The following is a 19103-nucleotide window of genomic DNA, read 5'->3' as shown; positions in this document are numbered from 1 at the left end:
TAAAATTGACATTTGCAATCCCAGCTGATGTTAAGGCTGAACAAGACAGATCTCAGAGTGAAACCTGGCTTGATAGACCTAAGTTTGTTTTTTAGAAACCATGGAGGAAAGTTACTGAACAAATTCACAGGAATTTGATGAATCTTTAACACAAATTGCAAATGGGTTTTTTATGGCGGATTTCTGAGCATCCACTTAGATGCATTTCCCCCAGCCAGTATCTCTCCCTGAGATACCCAAAACTGCGCTCTTAAACTCACTATTACCGCTGAGTAAACACATAAGTTCCACAAACTCATGCCCCAACTGCAGACTTGCAGTATTTTTTTATCAGTGAGCTAGGGACTCCTGTTTTCACTCTCTAGCATATATTCTGCGTCTCAGTCAGTCACTGGGCCCCTGTTGCTAGGCAACAACACAGATTTTCCTATCTTCTTTTTACCCAAACCACTCAACTTCTAACCCCTCTTTAACCTCTGTTTTCACTTCAAGTGTTGTAAAATATCATTAAAAATGTATGTACACAAAAAGTGCTAGAAAACCTGCCCCTTTTTGTCTGGAAGTCCTCCAGACAAGATCACGGAGAAATCTAAATGAAACTAAAATGATATTCTTCTCCCGTTCTCAACACACAAATGTGAAAACAAATTAAACCGAAAGTTATACATTGTTCCTAATGCATCCAACAAATGTAAAATTACTCTTCCTCGATCTGTGAGGATGTTCAGCAGTAATTAATAACTTAGTACAGAGTTAAAAACTCAGTTACATGTCATTCAACAATGTATAACTTTCTCGGGGGTTTTACAGTGAGAGTATGAATTGAATCGATTCATTACTGTCACCTGTATTGGGATGCACTGAAAAGTATTAATACTTGCAAGCTATACAGACAAAGCATACCGGTCATAGGCCAGAACTCTAACACTTCGCCTGCCACTGAATCAGGGTGGGTGAGGGTCCGGCAGTGGAAATGTCCGTTGACCCATGGGCGGGAATTTGCACAAGCAAGGCGGTAAAATCCCATACATAGAGGAGAAGGAAAGGAGAGGGTGCAGAACATAATGTTGTATTTATCAATAGGGTGAGGAGAGAGATATGTGATAGGACCATTCAAAAGTCTGATGGCAGCAGGAAAGAAGTTGTTCAGACTTTTGTATCCTTTTCCAAGTGAAAGAGAGAATGTCCAGGGTGAGTGGAGTTCTTGATTATGCTGCAGTCCAGTGATTTCCAATTGATTGTAGTCTCAGGGCAGGATTTTCCAGCCTTGCTCGCTCCTAGACCGGAAAATCCCATCCGAGGTCAATGGACCTTTGCATTGTCCTGTCCTGCCCACTACAATTCCCATGGTGGGCGGGACAGGAAAATTTCACACTTTGGGTACATCAAGGAGTACATCCTCTGAGGAAACATGGAACTGCAACATCTGGATTTCTGCATTTAACTGTAAATGTGCAGAGTCCATTTGTTGTCAGCTTCAGAGGGGTAATAATGGTGAATGCTGACTGTTTCATCATAGAACATAGAACATAGAACATAGAACATAGAACACTACAGCACAAACAGGCCCTTCGGCCCACAAGTTGCGCCGACCACATCACCTACCAACCTACAGACCTATCTATAACCCTCAATCTCATTAAACCCCATATACTCATCCAGAAGTCTTTTAAAAGACCCCAGCGAGTTCGCCTCCACCACCACTGATGGCAGCCGATTCCATTCACTCACCACCCTCTGAGTGAAAAACTTACCCCTAACATCACTTCTGAACCTCCCTCCCCGCACCTTAAATCTGTGTCCTCTCGTAGCGACCATTTCAAACCGGGGAAATAGCCTCTGAGAGTCCACCCTATCTATTCCTCTCAACATTTTGTAAACTTCTATCAGGTCGCCTCTCAACCTTCGTCTCTCCAGGGAAAAGAGTCCCAGCTCCCTCAACCTAACTTCATAAGGCATGCCTCCCAGTCCAGGCAACATCCTTGTAAATCTCCTCTGCACCCTTTCAATAGCTTCTACATCTTTCCTATAGTGAGGCGACCAGAACTGCGCACAATACTCCAAATGAGGCCTGACAAGGGTCTTATAAAGTTCCAGCATTACCTCCCGACTCCTAAACTCAATCCCTCGATTAATGAAGGCCAGTACACCATACGCCTTCTTGACCACCTCCTCCACCTGCGAGGCCGATTTAAGAGTCCTGTGGACCCGGACCCCAAGATCCTTCTGCTCCTCAACACTACTCAGACTTCTGCCCTTAATAGTGTACTCGTTCATCCCGTTGGTTCTGCCAAAATGGACGACAACACATTTATCCGCGTTGAAGTCCATCTGCCACTTCTCCGCCCAGTCCTGCATCCTATCTATGTCCTGTTGCAACTTTTGCCATCCTTCCAGATCATCCACAACACCACCGACCTTCGTGTCATCAGCGAACTTACTTACCCATCCCTCCACTTCCTCATCCAGGTCATTTATGAAAATGACAAACAACAAGGGTCCCAGAACAGATCCTTGAGGCACTCCGCTGGTGACTGACCTCCATTCAGAAAAAGCCCCATCCACAACCACTCTCTGCCTTCTGCAGGCAAGCCAGTTCTGGATCCACAAGGCCAAAGGCCCTTGGATCCCATGCCCTCTCACCTTCTCAAGAAGTCTTGCATGGGGGACCTTATCAAACGCCTTGCTGAAGTCCATGTACACTACGTCCACGGCACTTCCTTCGTCAATGTGTTCAGTCACATTATCGAAGAACTCAACTAGGCTTGTAAGGCACGACCTGCCCTTGACAAATCCATGCTGACTATTCCTGATCATGTCAAACCTCTCCAAATGTTCGTAAATCTTGTCCCTCAGAAGCCTCTCCATCAGCTTACCAACCACTGAGGTCAGACTTACCGGTCGGTAATTTCCCGGGCTATCTCTGTTCCCTTTCTTAAAAATAGGAACTACATCCGCAATCCTCCAATCCTCTGGAACCTCTCCCGTCTCCATTGACGACGCAAAGATCATCGCCAGGGGCTCTGCAATCTCTTCCCTCGCCTCCCACAGTATCCTGGGGTACATCCCATCTGGTCCCGGCGACTTATCTACCTTGATAGAATTCAAAAGTTCCAACACATCCTCCTCCTTAATATTCACGTACTCAATCCTTTCCATCTGCTGCAAATCCATAACAAAATCTCCCAGATCGGCTTCCACCGTGAATACTGAGGCGAAGTACTCGTTAAGCACCTCCGCCATTTCTTCTGGTTCCACACAAACCTTTCCCCCCTCACCTTTTATCGGTCCTATCCCTTCTCTTCTTATCCTTTTACCTTTCACATATTTATAGAAGGCCTTGGGATTCTCCTTAATCTTACTCGCCAAGGTCTTCTCATGACCCCTTCTGGCTCTCCTAATTTCCCTTTTAAGTTCCCTCCTACAGTCCTTATACTCCTCAAGATCTTTAACATCTCCTAATTCCCTGAACCTCTTGTACACCTTCCTTTTCTTCCTGACTAGGTTCAACACATCCTTTGTGCACCACGGTTCCCTCGACCCACCAAAACCCCCTCGTCTCATCGGAACGTTGTCATTCAGAGCTCCAGACACACATTCCTTGAATATCTGCCACCTTCCTTCGGTACTTTTCCCTAAGAACGCCTCCTTCCAGTTTATTTGTCCGAGTAACTTCCTGACTTCTTCGTATCTCCCCTTACCCCAGACAAACACCTTCCTAGCCTGCCTGATCCTATCTCGTTCCAACGCAATTGTGAAGTAGATAAAATTATGGTCACCATATCCAAGATGCTCTCCTACCGAAAGATCCATCACCTGCCCTGGTTCATTCGCCAGTACCAGGTCAAGTACAGCCTCTCCCCTCGTAGGCTTGTCCACATACTGCGTCAGGAAACCCTCCTGAACACACCTAACAAACTCCTCCCCATCTATACCCCTTACCCTAGGGATATTCCAGTCGATGTTTTGGAAATTGAAGTCTCCCATCACGACAACTCTGTTATTAAAACATCTCTCCAGAATCTGTTTCCCTATTTGCACTTCAACTTCCCTGTCACTATTGGGCGGCCTATAGATTACACCCAGCAAAGTTTTTGACCCTTTGCTGTTCCTAACTTCCACCCACAGAGATTCTGTAGACAATCCCTCCACGACATCCTCTTTCTCTGTAGCCATGACACTATCCCTGATCAACAGTGCCACGCCACCACCCCTTCTGCCACCCTCCCTGTCCTTCCTGAAGCACCTGAAGCCTGGCACCTGAAGTACCCTGGCACCTGAAGTATCATCATTACTAATGCGAAATCCGAGCTTGAAGCAAGCTACGTTCTGTTATTGGTGAGAATTTGGAATATTATGAGGGCAATTGTGCATCTTATAATCACAAGGATGTCGAGGCTTCTGGCAATGTTGTTTGAAGAATGACAAAAAAGAACCCCTAACTTGGGACTCCTAGTTATGAAATAGTCAAAGAAACATGTTTGAAAAAAAAAAGAAACATGTTTGCTTTCATGAGAGAAAATGTACGTTTTTTATGTGACTTCGTGATCGTATATCAGTTGTTTAACTTTGATTGTAGTTGCTGAACTGCTATCATGTGCTCATGCCAGTGTCAATTCATAGACGGCGAAGTTCATGAAAAGAGCTTGGAAGAATTATTTTTCTCTAAAAGTGGATGCACGAAAGAGGCTCCCAGCCTGAACAGTTAAGGCACTTTTTTAAAGACACTTCCTAAAACCTATTTCAACAACAAAAACAGAAAACGCTGGAAAATATCAGCAGGTCTGACAGCATCTATGGACACAGTAAGAAGTCTCACAGCAGCAGGTTAAAGTCCAACAGGTTTATTTGGTATCGCAAGCTTTCGGAGCACTGCTCCTTCATCAGGTGAACAAGAGATGAAGGAGCAGCACTCCGAAAGTTTGTGACACCAAATAAACCTGGTGTTGTGAGACTTCTTACTGAGTCCACCCCAGTCCAACGCCGGTATCTCCACATCATAGCATCTGTCAATAAAGAACAGAGCCAACATTTCTGGATCATGCAGATTTGAAATGTTGGTTCTATTCTCTCTCCAGCATTTTCTGTTTTTGTTTCAGATTCCAGTTCTACAATATTTTGCTTTTACCCTGAAACCGACTCCTTGGACAAATAGTTAGCCATCCCGTTTAATATCATCCCTTGTGTCTCAGTGTCATATTTTGTTCAATAACGTTCTTCTAAAACGCCTTGGGACATTATACAATGCTAATGGGTTGTAAAGACACAAGTTACGAATAATGCTGTAAAATCCAACATAATTTTTTAAAAGGGCTGAACTTTTTGAGGAAATACTAAACAGTCACACACTTCGTGCAATACGAGGGTTTATGCAAAACTAAACTAATGGCGAATATTTCACGGAAGTAGTTGGCGAAAGTATTCTGGAATTTTACGTTTATGGGGCCGGATTCTCTGACCTTCCCCACAGCTGGGATTCTCCAGTTCCACTGCAGTGAATGGAGATTTGGCTGAGCACCAAATTCTCCGATCTTGCTGGCAGCGGCAGAAGGGCATGAATGGCCCGAGAATTCCAGCCGTTATCTTTTGAGAGCTCAAGGGATGTTTCCTCTCAACACTTCTGATTGCTTCATTTGCAATTGCTTTCGCCCATCATAAGACATAGAAGACTGATAGGTTAGAACAGCGAGTATAAGACACCACAGTCAAAATATTGGAGGATTTTGATTTGATTTATTATTATCACATGCATTATTGCATCCTATACAGACCAAACATACCGTTCATTCAGGAGGAGATGAGATAGTACAGAATATTGTGTTACAGTCATAGCCAGGGTGTAAAGAAAAATCAACTTAATGCGAGATAAGTCCATTCAAAAGTCTGACAGCAGCAGGGAAGAAACTGTTCTTGAGTCGGTTGGGATGTGACCTCAGACTTTTGCATCTTTTTCCTGATGGAAAAAGGTGGAAGAGAGAATGTCCAGAGTGCATGGGCTCCTTAATTATGCTGGCTGCTTTGCCAAGGGCAGCAGGAAATGTAGACAGAGTCATTGGATGGGAGGCTGGTTTGCGTGATGAATTGGGTAACATTCAAAACCTTTTGTAGTTCCTTGCAGTCTTGGGCAGAGTAGGTGCCATACCAAGCTGTGATTCAACCAGAAAGAATGTTTTCTATGGTGCATGTGTAAAAACTGGTGAGATTTGTAGATGACATGCCAAATTTCCTTCATCTTCCTTAGTCCTTAGAATGGCAAGCTTGCCTCCATCGGCCAGGAAATTGAGTTTAAAAATTGGCAAGTCATGTTGCAGCTTTATAGAACCTTAGTTAGGCCGCACTTGGAATATAGTGTTCAATTCTGGTCATCACACTATCAGAAGGATGTGGAGGCTTTGGAGAGGGTACAGAAAGGATTTACCAGGATGTTGCCTGGTATGGAGGGCATTAGCTATGAGGAGAGGTTGGAGAAACTTGGTTTGTTCTCACTGGAGTGATGGAGGTTGAGGGGAAACCTGATAGAAGTCTACAAGATTATGAGAGGCATGGACAGAGTGGATAGTTAGAAGCTTTTTCCCAGGGTGGAAGAGTCAATCACTAGGAGGCATAGGTTTAAGGTGCAAGGGGCATAGGTTAAAGGAGATGTACAAGGCAGATTCTTTACACAGAGAGTAGTGGGTGCTGGAACTCATTGCTGGGGGTGGGGTGGGGATAGTGAAAGCAAATATCATAGTGACTTTTAAGGGGCATCTTGACAAGTACATGAATAGGATGGGAATAGAGGGATATGGTCTCCGGAAGGGTGGGGGGTTTTAGTTAAGTCACACAGCATGGTCGGTGCAGGCTTGGAGGGCCAAGGGACTTGTTCCCTTGCTATAATTTTCTTTGTTCTTTGTTCTGAGAAAGTAGAGGCGTTGGTAGTCTTAATGGCCCATAACAGGTGCAAGGCAACTGTACTAGGAACTAATTGTTTGATTGACAGCTATGGTGTTCCTCATTAAGCTGTGAAAAAAAGCATCCAAACCAGCAACCTGTACCACCTATAAGGACAAGGGCATCAGATGCACGTGAACACCGGAAGTTCCCCTCCAAGTCATCCTGCTTTGTAAATTTATCGCCATTCCTTCACTGTCCCTGGGTCAAATCCTGGAATTCCCTTCCTAACAGCACATTGGGTGTTCCTACAACACATAGACTGAGTAGGCTGTTCACCACCACATTCTCAAGGGTAATTAGGGATGGATAATAAATGCTGGTCTCCCCTGCGATGCTCACATCCTGTGAAAGAAATGGAAGTCTACACTGATGTCGGTAAACATGAGACATCTGACTGGACTTGAATCTTACAATCCCCTGTTGCGTATATGGCTTCAGTCCTTATCCTGTGATAAAGGAGAAATGCTCCAAAAGCTAGTGGCTTTTGTTACCAAATAAACCTGTTGGACTTTAACCTGGTGTTGTGAGACTTCTTACTATGCTATTTGGCAACAGGGAAGCAATTCTACTCAGCCCACTTGCAATCTGGCTTTCGCCAGAAACAACCCCGGTTAAAGTACACACCTGTTTCAATGCTGCGTATGTATGTCAGGTGGAAAGCAGAGTGACTTTGGTCCTGTGTGCTTTTGTTCTGTTGATTATATGTGCTGGGAAGAGTGGTGCTGTACTGTCTGCAAAACTTCTACTGTCTATGAATACCATAAACAGAAACATACACAGAAAATAGGAGTAGGCCATTCGGCCCTTCAAGACCATTCATTTTGATCATGCATGATCATCAAATTCAATACCCTGATCCCACCTTCCCCCCGTAACCCTTGATGCCTTTTGTCCCTGGATCTATATCTAACTCCTTGAAATCACACTATTTTGGCCTCAACTACTTATTGTGGTAGCAAATTCCACAGCTTTGTGCAGGTAATAGCACTGTTTGTTTTTGGGAAGGAAAGTGGGCTGCATTAATAATCTGGCTGACATATAGTTGGATGGAAAGTGCAAGTTGTTTTCGAGTCAGTGTTTGAGCCAAAAGATAACTATGTAACATCTACATAGCAACTGCAAGTCCTCATCACCTCCTGCCCAAATAGCAACTTTAATTCCTGTTGCAAATGAGCAAATATGCATTTATATAGGGCCTTCCCATGTGGTTAGCAGCCAATGAAGAACTCCTGAGGTGCAAAGTCAAAATAAAGTGCTGGAAAGACTCAGCTGGCTAGTCTGTGTTTGTTATATCTCATGAGTTGGAGATGCCGGCGTTGGACTGAGGTAAACACAGTAAGAAGTCTGGCAACACCAGGTTTCAGTCCAACCAATTTATTTGATAGTAAACTCACAAGCTTTGGGGGTTTGCCCTTCGTCAGGTGAATGGAGAGTTCTGCCCTCAGACAGAGCATATGTGTGTGCTGTTATATGCTCTGTCTGAGGCCAGAACTCTCCATTCACCTGACAAAGGGCAAACCCCCAAAGCTTGTGAGTTTACTATCAAATAAATTGGTTGGACTTAAACCTGGTGTTGCCAGACTTCTTACTTTGTTATGTCTCTCCAGATGCTGCCAGACCTGCTGAGTCTTGTCTGCATTTTCTGTTATTTCAGAGTTTCAGCATCTGCAGCATTTTGCTTTCAACTTTTGAAATATTACACTTTGTTTATAAAGCTCCTGTGAAGCATCTTGTGGTCTTTTATTTGAAGAAACTATTGTAGAAAGTTGTTGTTGTGCAGATGCTGCTGTAACATCCTAGTAAGATAGACTTTGTACAAAGGACAGTAGGACTAGGGGGCACAGCCTCAAGATAAAGGGGGGGCGGTTTAGAACGGAGTTGAGGAGGAACTTCTTCACTCAAAGGGTGGTGAATCTCTGGAATTCTCTGCCCGTTGAAGTGGTGGAGGCTGCCTCGCTAAATATTTTTAAGACGTGGGTTGATGGGTTTTTGATAAGAGAGGGGATTAAGGGTTATGGGGAGAGGGCAGGAATGTGGAACTGAGCCACGACAGATCAGCCATGATCTTATTGAATGGCGGGGCAGGCTCGAAGGGCTAGATGGCCTACTCCTGCTCCTATTTCTTATGTTCTTATGTTTCATGACATATCAGATACATGCATTGCCAAATGGACTCTATTAGTGCTGTATTTGAAGCAGCACAAATGATACCTTAGATTGACAGCTTGGATAGTATGGAATACAAAAAAAATTAATCCTATAAGCAGCCGCTTTATATGTAATATTTCCTTATTTTAATTGTAAACCATGTTGCAATTTTTCTTCTCCCCCACTGCTCTGAGGCAGCAAGTTGTTAACCCCGTGTCATTACTGGGAGTTTAAAGTTTATTTTGCTTTGATTAGTGTCACAAGTAGGCTTACTTTAACACTACAATGATTTACTGTGAAAGTCCTCTTGCCATCACACTCCGGCGCCTGTTCGTGTACACTGTGAGAGAATTTAGAATGACCTGACCAGCACATCTTTTGGACTGTGAGAGGAAACTGGAGCTCCAGGAGGAAACCCACCCCCAGACACAGGGAGAACATGCAAATTCATGCAAGACAGTCACCCAAGCTGGGAATTGAACCCAGGTCTCTGGAGCTGTGAGGCAGCAGTTCTAACCACTGTGCCTGGGAGAATGCCTCTTGTTCTAAAGGGACCATGTGAATTTAAATTAGTGGTTATGATGGTGGCCTGTCACACTCAGCAGAAATCTGGGATTTCCCGGAGTATTTTGTGAAATAAGCTCTTTTTCCTCACTGGATGTTTCCTTTTGAAATACTTAATATTTTCTAAACATTCCTGGTTAGTGAAGCTAAAGAGTTTGTGAAACACAAAGCATTAAACATGGAGCTGCCAGTGTGACAAACCCACAACTGATTACATTGTTTGCACTCCAGCCTTGGCTGTTAACTGAACCCTCCGACAGTAAATTACGGTTTGGGATAAACCACAGCGGGAACAAGAAACTAAAACGTACAAGCAGCTATACAGAAGCGCTGATGCTTTGAATTTCAATAGTGTTTCGTTTTTAAATTGCAAAGTATTTTGCCACCTGATTGCTGATGCAACATCAGATGATGTGTGTATTGTACAGCATCACACTTCAGCTGTGATGTAATGGTTCCCACCCTTTCTTCAGGGAGCAACCTGATCTTTTGTTTGCAGTTGAGCCACAGAACGATTATCAATTCACTTGTTCACCGGCTGTGATTTCTTCCCAGAGGGTGGGCTTGCTTCCCAAGTTAAGTGTGTGGATGGGCTCTTGAAGTGGTCACGGGCATTCAGCCTCTGACCTTCGGGTAAGCATTCTCCAAGGCGGCCTTCACGACACACGACAGCGCAGAGTCGCTGAACAGAGACTGATAGCCAAGTTCCGCACACATGAGGACGGTCTCAACAGGGATCTTGGGTTCATGTCGCACTATCTGTAACCCCTGTGACTTGCCTGGGTTTGCAAAACCTCACTTACTGTACTGTCTGGAGACAATACACATCTCTTTAAACTGTGATCAGTGCTCCTTCCACTCACATTATCAGCCACTTCAGGTCTTGAACAGCAGGTTAGGTGTAAGGATTCGCATTCTAATCAGTAATCTCTAAACTGTCTGTGCTTTATATGCTCTGTCTGAGGCCAGAACTCTCCATTCACCTGACGAAGGGGCTAACCCGAAAGCTTGCGAGTATATTATCAAATAAATAGGTTGGACTAAAACCTGGTGTTGTCAGACTTTTTACTGTGTTTACGCCAGTCCAACGCCGGCATACCCACCTCTTGAAGCTGAGCGGGGGGGGGGGTGGGGTGCTGTCAATGAAAGGCCTTCCAGATTGGAAGAAGCAGAAAAGCTGCTTTCTTTTTTAGGTAAGCAAGGGGGTTTTTTTGAGCTTCACTCTCAAACTTTTTAACTTTGTCAAAATTTGCCGAAAAATTAATTACGAATCTGGTGAACAAATGGTGTTGGCCCAAGTGAGAAGGAACAGAAGTGGGGAAACGGGACAGATCCTGGTAAGAAAATGAACATACAACGTACAACAGGAATTTACCACGTAAGGACCATCTTGAGATTAGTGTGGCCTGGTAGTGTGTGGGGGATTTATATTATATATTTGTTAGTATGTTATTGATGGATGGGAAATTCCCAGTAGTTTCAGGTAATATCGTGGATCAGTGTTGGGCAATGGTTGGTTAATTATATTCAGAAGGCACAGCATGGTGGCACAGTGGTTAGCACTGCTGCCTCACAGAGCCACTGACCAGGGTTCGATTCCCAGCTTGGGTCACTGTCTGTGCCAAGTCTGCACGTTCTCCCGTGTCTGTGTGGGTTTCCTCCGGGTGTTCCGGTTTCTTCCCATAGTCCGAAAGACGTGCTGGTTAGGTGCATTGGCCTTGCTAAGTTCTCCCTCAGTGTACCCGACCAGGCGCTGGAGTGTGGCAACTAGGGAATTTTCACAGTAACGTTATTGCAGTGTTACTGTAAGCCTACTTGTGACACCAATAAACAAACTTTAAACCGAATGGTATATAAGGAAGAGTCAGCCAGCACTGGGTGTCTGTTGTTACAGTGAAGAATAAACTCTGTGGTGAGCTATAAACAGTCTCCAGCAGAGCATTCTAGTCTCAGTATTCAGTCTCTTCTTCACATCTAGGCTTGGGAGTTCTCTGACAATATTTGCCTCTGCAAATTATTTTCTAATTGTTCATTTATTTTCCACTTCTTTGTGCTGAAGGTATTTTATAAAGTGTACAAATGAAGGAAAACCTGCATATCCACTCAAATTAGTTTGGGTTAAGAGGATTTGAATCCTACATTCCCAAGGTCTTGCATCAACACAAACTGAATGCCCTCTACCCAGAGTTGGTCACAGCCTGAGAGAAACATCTATCCTCTACAATGCCATGGTAAACCTAGGGATGTTGGAAACATGGAATCCCTACTGTGCAGAAGTAGGCCATTCAGCCCATCGAGTCTGCACCAACTCTCCGACAGAATACCTTACCCAGGCCCTCTCCTCACGTTTTACCTTAACCTATACATCTCGGAACACTAAGGGGCAGTTTAGCATGGCCAATCCACCTAATCTGCGCGTCTTTGGAGTGTCAGAGGAAACTGGAGGACCTGGAGGAAGCCCCGCACGCATGGGGAGAATGTGCAACCTCCACACAGACTATCATCCAAGGCTGGAATTGAACCCGGGTCCCTGGCGCTGTGGGGCTGCAATGCTAACCACTGTGCCACCAGGCCGTTATTTGAACCTAGGCTCCAGAAGTTAAAGATCAATACTTCAGTCACTCTCACCCAGATCCATATCTAAGAAAAAGAAGACATGCACTTATAAAGTATGTGCCTTTATATGCCCTGTTTGTGATCAGAACTCCCACTCACCTGACGAAGGAGCAGCGCTCCGAAAGCTAGTGGTGTTTGCTACCAAATAAACCTGTTGGACTTTAACCTGGTGTTGTGAGACTTCTTACTGTGTTTACCCCAGTCCAATGCCGGCATCTCCACATCATGACTGCTCTGGAATGGGAGCCTCAACCTTTGCGCTCAAGCCTGGAAAGAGACTTGAATCAAACTTTCTGACTGAGAGAATGGTAGCACGTGAACCACGGTTAACACTAGTTAAATAGCCTATGATATTTGTATTGGATTATGGGATGTTGTGTTGACTCCATCGTACAATGAGAAACCAGTGGAATGAAGATCTGCCATCAGATTAACACCCTGGATAGCCTTAGGTGGAACAGAAAGAAATCTCACAATACCAGATTAAAGTCCAACAGAGTGGGAGAACGCCACCTGACGAAGGAACAGTGTGTTCCAAAAGCTTGGGGCATTTCTACAAATAAACCTGTTAGACTTTAAGCTGCTGTTGTGAGATTTCTTTCTGTTTTACCCCAGTCCAACGCTGGCATCTCTACATCATAACTAGCCTTAGGTGGAACAGGTCATGCAGTTGGCACTGGTATGATTCCAGAAATCTGTGTAGGGAGCATGGGATTACCTACTTGCAGCTGTACGAATGCAGCATGAAAATCTTTCCAGAAGAGAGTATAACTTTAATATTTATGCTGACAGAGTAATGATGGACATGCTGAGAGGTTCTGATTTTTAAGATTTGTGGCACAAACAGAACCAAATCTTGGGTCTCGGCTGGGAACTCTTTGCTGAGCTGGTGATTTGAAGATTATTATCCACTGACGTCTCCTGTCAGGTGATAACCATCTAATTGGCAGGCACAACGTCCTGTTTGTGCTGCAGGACTGCCAGTACTGTTGTGAATAATAACTATGTCTCTGTTTGCATGTAAACCAGCTTTACTTGTTTGTCCTTTTGTAACAGACCACCATGACTACCACACAATCCTGGGGGGCTGCAAAAAGGCAAAGCAGGAATCTGACAGATGGTATTGGCCCGACTGAGAAACAAGAAGTGGGACAATGGGGCCGAGCCTGGTAAGAAAAGAATATACAACATACCACAAAATTGCACCACGTGAAGACTATCTTGGGATCACTGTAATGTGTATGGGACTTCCACTGCGTATTTACCAATGTAAAACACTACTGGTACAATGGGTAGCACTGCTGCCTCACAGCTTCAGGGACCCGGTTCGATTCCTGGCTTGGGTTACTGTCTGTGCGGAGGCTGCACATTCTCCCTGTGTCTGTGTGGGTTTCTTCCGGGTGCTCTGGTTTCCCCCCACAGCCTGAAAGACGTGCTGATCAGGTGCATTGGCCGTGCTAAATTCTCCTTCAATGCACCTGAACAGGCCCCGGAATGTGGCGGCTAGTGAATTTTCACACTAACTTAATTGCAGTGTTAATGTAAGCCTACTTGTGATACGAATAAATAAACTAAATTTCTGACTAATTCATTCTCAGTGGAGTGGTTTGAGAAATGCAGTCAGGCACCATGTAAGTCTAATTTTTTTCCAATCATTCATTTCCTTTCCTCTTCATTTTGTGCTGAATAATTTTTGGAGAATGTGTAATTGAGGAAAACCTGTACGTCCACTCAAATTAGTTCAGGCAACCAGGATTTAAGTCTGGTATTCCCAAAATCCCTGCATCAATAAGATCCAATGCTGCTGAAAGGGGTGGCACGGCAGCACAGTGGTTAGTACCAGGGACCCAGGTTTGATGCCCAGCTTGGGTCACTGTCTGTATGAGGTTTGAATGTTCTCCCCGTGTCTGCGTGGGGTTTCCTCCAGGTGCTCCGGTTTCCTTCTCACAGTCCAAAAATATGTGTGTTAGGTGCATTGGCCGTACTAAATTGTTCCTTAGTGTCTGGGGGACAAGCTGGGCAAATGCCTGGAGTTATGGGGATAGGACCTGGGTGGGTTTGTGGTCAGTGCTGACTCAATGGCCAAGTGGCCTCCTTCTGCACTGTAGGATTCTATGAAATAACCCTCAGAGGCTGGTGTCCCTTCACCAGATTCCCTTTATTTACAAACTCAATTCCACTTTGACGAGTACACAGTCAGAATCCGGAGTGTTCGGAGACCTGGCACTCTCATAGTTATTTACAGTGAGGTTCCCTGATTGGGCAAGTAATTATGACTCAATCAGGTACATCTTTCGTTGATGAATCAATCAGGGAGTCATTTTCCCAAGAGGCCAGTTCCATCGGCCTCATTGAAGTCATTACATCTGCTAGTCTAGAAATCCAGAGGCCCAGGCAAATTCTAGGAGGGCATAAGTTCAAATCCCACCATGGCAACATGTGGAATTTAAACTAAATTAATACAAAAATCTTGAATACAAAACTAATTGCTGTAATGGTGACCATGACAACTATCATTGATTGTTGTGAAAAGAAATCCACCTGTTTCACTAATGTCCTTTAGGGAAGAAAATCCTTACCCAGCCTGAGCTATATGTGACTCCAGACCAACATCAATGTGGTTGACTCTTAACTGCCCTCTGTAAAGGCCAGGCACCACTCAATTCGCTGTCATCCAGGGATAGGCAATAAATACAACCTTTTACGGTGACATCCACATCCAATGAAAAAAAAAATCCATTTACTTTTATATAAATAAAATTTCATGGGAGAATTCTCAAAGTTTGACATTGTCTATGTAAGGAGACTTTCAGAAAGATAGAGTGATGAAAATAAGGGATGCACATGAGTCCAGAGGTTACAGAGATAGGGAGGAGCAAAGCGATTGCACGATTTGAATGATAAAATCTCGACAGTGCAGAAGGAGATCGTTCAACCCATCAAGCCTGCACCAACAGCAATCCCACCCAGGCCCTATTCCTGTAACCCCACCTATTCACCCTACCAGTATCCCTGACATTAAGGATCAATTTAGTATGGCCAATCAATCTAACCAGCACATTTTTGTACTGTGGATGGAAATCGGAGCACCTGGCAAAAACGCACACCTCAAGGACATGTAAATTCCACACAGCCAGTTACCCAAGGCTGGAATCAAACCCAGGTCTCTGGTGCTGTGAGTCTGTGCCACTGTGCCACCCCTTTGGAAACAAGAGTTTTTTTAGATGTTGCTGACTGGGAGATGGATCAGGTGAGGAAGCACAGTGATGATGATGAATAGGACTCAGTGTGTTCCACTGCCAATATATCCCAGATGGTGACTAGTTCATATGATGCACTATTGTCTGGAAATCTATTATTCAGCAACACAACAATCCTTCTGAGCAGTCCCAAGCAACTCATGGCATCAGTCTCTGATTGCAAACATGGGCTGAAAATCACTCCCAGTATTTGGATAAGCAAATCAGTTTGTAGCATTTTTTTTTTGCTTCAGGTAAATATGTATGTCTGTGGTGTTCTTATTTCACACATTTATGGTGAAGTATTCTCTAATCTTTAGTATTGGTGAAAAGAGGGATATATTGTTGAAGCTTTTCATCCTGCACTCATCAGGACAAAAAAAAACAAATTTCAAATGATCACAACAAATTAAATGACAGGATAAAAGGGTGCTGATTGGTTGGTAAATCGAATCTGATTGGCTGAGGCATTGCCATGGAGAAAGTAACTTTCCTTCATCCAGAAATTTCCAAAATCCGGAAATGACTAGGTCCCAAACATTGCAAAGTAGAGAATATATTCACATTTTGAAGTTTTATTAATGTCACACATCTGTCCTGTTCCATTTCTTCCTATTGGGTAGCACAGTTTCTCAGTGGTTGGCACTGCTGCTTCAGAGCGCCAGGGACCCCGGTTCGATTCTCAGTTTGGGACACTGTCTGTGCAGAGTCTGCATGTTCTCCCCTTGTCCTGCGTGGGTTTGCTCTGGGTGCTCCGGTTTCCTCCCACAGTCCGAAAGACATGCTGGTTAGATGCATCGACTGTGCTAAATTCTCCCTCACTGTACCCGAATAGGCGCTCAGCAGGGACTTTCACGGTAACTTCATTGGGGTGTTAATGTAAGCCTATTTGTGAATAATAAATTAACTTCAACTTTTTATATGGTGATTCTCAAATTACCTTTCGACTTCAAAAAAGAACTCTAATGGCTGTCTGTGCTTTTATTTTTAGGGAGGTGGATTGGTTTTCCTTGGCATCGGTTATCTTCCTCCTCCTCTGTGCTCCCTTAATTGTATTTTACTTTGTGATGTCCTGTGACCAGTACCAATGTGCACTGTCTGGTCCCCTCCTTGATTTATACTCTGGAAAGTCAAGTGCCAGTGACATCTGGAGTCGAGCCTCATCCTTCAGCTGGACAGCAGCTAAAATCTACACCACCTGGATCTGTTTCCAGGTACGTTTCTGCGACTTGCTCATTCTGTCCCAGAATGGTGGTGCAGACCCCATAAATAATTCCACAGATATATGCCAAACAGGTATTTTTGGGCTAGTTGATGATCATTGGACAGAAAATTGGGTGCGTTAATTTAGTTCTTTTACCCTGACCGAGCTAAGCTCTACTGTTCAGAGGAGAATGAATCATCTTTGGGTGGGGTAAGAGACTGTTCTTTGTATCTGTGTTTAGTTAGACTTGAGGAATGTTTAATTCCAAGGCAACCTCAGTAAAGCCATAACTTTGAAGGAATGCAGAGCTGAAGAGGAGTGAAAGGGCATAGATTGTACAAGAACGTGTTAAGTAAGGTGCCTGGAAACATCCTGCAGAAAGATTGCTGCCACGATATCATGTCAACACATGAAGCTGTTCAAAAAATGTTTACTTTAAATACGAAGAAAACCTATAACATGTGGTTCTGGTAGTGTTGAGATTGTATTACTGAACAAGTGACCCGGGGACATGGGTTCAAATCCCACTGTGGCAACTCAGAAATGTAAATGTAATTAATTACATATATACAGAATTCAAAGCCAGTCTATGTTATGGTGACTATGAAGCCACCAAATTATCATAGAACCCCCAAAAGTCATCCTTATTGGAGTGGTCAACCTGTGACTCTGGGCCCAAAGCAATTGGTTGACACTTATGGCAAGCCAGTCAAATGTACGTCACTGCCATAGCAAGATACAATTAGCCCAACAGAGACTGAGCGGTTCAAGAAAGTAGCCCACCACTAAAATTCTCAAGGGATAGACAATAAATGTTGGTCTGGCCAGGAGTAAATTAAAGAAAAGTAGGCAGAAGTTCACCATTTCCAGGGTTTCCTGTCCTGCCATTTAAAAAAGTTAGTGGGAAACGCACCCCTCCTCTGCCCCGTAAATACCCTGAGGAGTCAATTGAGGAGGAAATTCGGCCTTCAGGAGCTGCTAACTGGTGGGTGATATGGAGTGAGGAGGATGGGGATGGGTGGGGGGGGGGAGGGGCAGTGGGTACCTACCACACCCCCAACTTCCTTTCCCACCCAAGTCTTCTTCCTGCCAACCACTCAGAAATCATAAAATAGTGGCCAGGGTGGGGAGTGGTCATCAAATGTCCATTTAAAAGACTCAGTGGAGGTGAGTGGGGAGGTCAAGCATGGGCCTTCCCACCCAGAAATTAATTCCAGTGAGAAGGTATTGGGTATGATTCCAGACACTAACCCACCAAGTTTTCAGGCCCACCCACTTCCTATAGAGCAGGAGATTATGATAAATTTCGGATTTGATTTAGTTTTGTAATATGCATTGGCACACAGCGAAAAGTTTTGTTTTCTCCTCACTGCACAGGCAAAGCATTCCAATCACAGAGAAGGAAACGAATGTAGTGTTACAGTCGTAGCTAGGATGCAGAGAAAGATGAGGTAGGTCCACTCAAATGTCTGATGGCAGCAGGGAAGAAGCTGTTCTTGAGTAAGTTGCTATGTGACCTCAGGCTTTTGTACCTTTTTCCCGACGGAAGAAGATATCTGTGGGGTCAGGATCACGAGGCAATAGAGCAGCAGTTTGTAGTCTGAACTGAGTGCAGACAAGCTATGTGCATGTGAGAAAGGGGAAGGGCAAGAAGACGGGAGGTAGTCTTGTCAGGTATTCCTTTCTTTCAAGCTGTTTCAAAGTCAGCAAACGCAATGCAGACTGCAGACATTACACTGAATTTGGTTAATACTTAGAGCATTGATATCTGCAAAACCCCCACATGCTCTGTTTTCATCTGTGTTCTGGTCAGTTCAAGTGCTGATGATTAACCCAGTTTGCTGAGCATCAGCTTATTTGATAGTGATTTGCAACACGGTGCATTGCTCGAGATGGCTAACCACAGAAACTATTTACTCTCAAGCACTTCCCTTCAGGGACAGCATGGTGGTACAGCACTCCTACCTCACAGCACCAGCGACCCAGGTTCAGTTCCCAGTTCGGGTCACTGTCTGTGTGGAGTCTGCATGTTTGCCCTGTGTTTGCATGGGTTGCCTCCCATAGCTTGAAAGGCATGCAGGTTAGGTGCATTGGCCATGCTAAATACTCCTTCAGTGTACCCAAACAATTGTTGAAGTGTGGTGACTAGGGGGTTTTCACAGTAATTTCATTGCAGTGTTAATGTAAACCTACTTGTCACACTAATAAATAACCTCTAAAAAACTTCACTTTCTGAAATATTTTCAAAATTACATTTGTTTTTAAATTTAGTCTTCTTCAAGCTTGAAATTATGGAATTTGTTTCATTTTTATAGTGTTGTGGCAGGATTGGTTTTAATCAAAGCGTAGCAAGTTTGCTTTGACTGTTTGTAAGTCTGTACTGAGGTGTTATAATTCAG

The 19103-nt window shown here is 44.1% G+C and overlaps 1 protein-coding gene across 1 annotated transcript in view; it reads left to right on the top strand.

Moving 5' to 3' along the window:
* The window catches only part of dhcr7 (7-dehydrocholesterol reductase), a 40105-nt gene that overhangs the window by 3451 nt on the left and 17551 nt on the right, over positions 1-19103 (top strand). Inside the window, exons 2-3 of the mRNA XM_080189928.1 lie at positions 13318-13430; positions 16492-16714. Of these exons, the coding sequence (XP_080046054.1) occupies positions 13318-13430; positions 16492-16714 (336 nt within the window). The remainder of the gene's footprint in view (positions 1-13317; positions 13431-16491; positions 16715-19103) is intronic.

Source organism: Carcharhinus amblyrhynchos, chromosome 6 (assembly GCF_965287045.1).
Source record: "Carcharhinus amblyrhynchos chromosome 6, sCarAmb.v2.hapA, whole genome shotgun sequence".
Taxonomy (NCBI): Eukaryota; Metazoa; Chordata; class Chondrichthyes; order Carcharhiniformes; family Carcharhinidae; genus Carcharhinus; species Carcharhinus amblyrhynchos.
The sequence above is the reverse complement of the archived record's forward strand: the minus strand, read 5'-3'. Positions and strand labels throughout refer to the sequence as shown.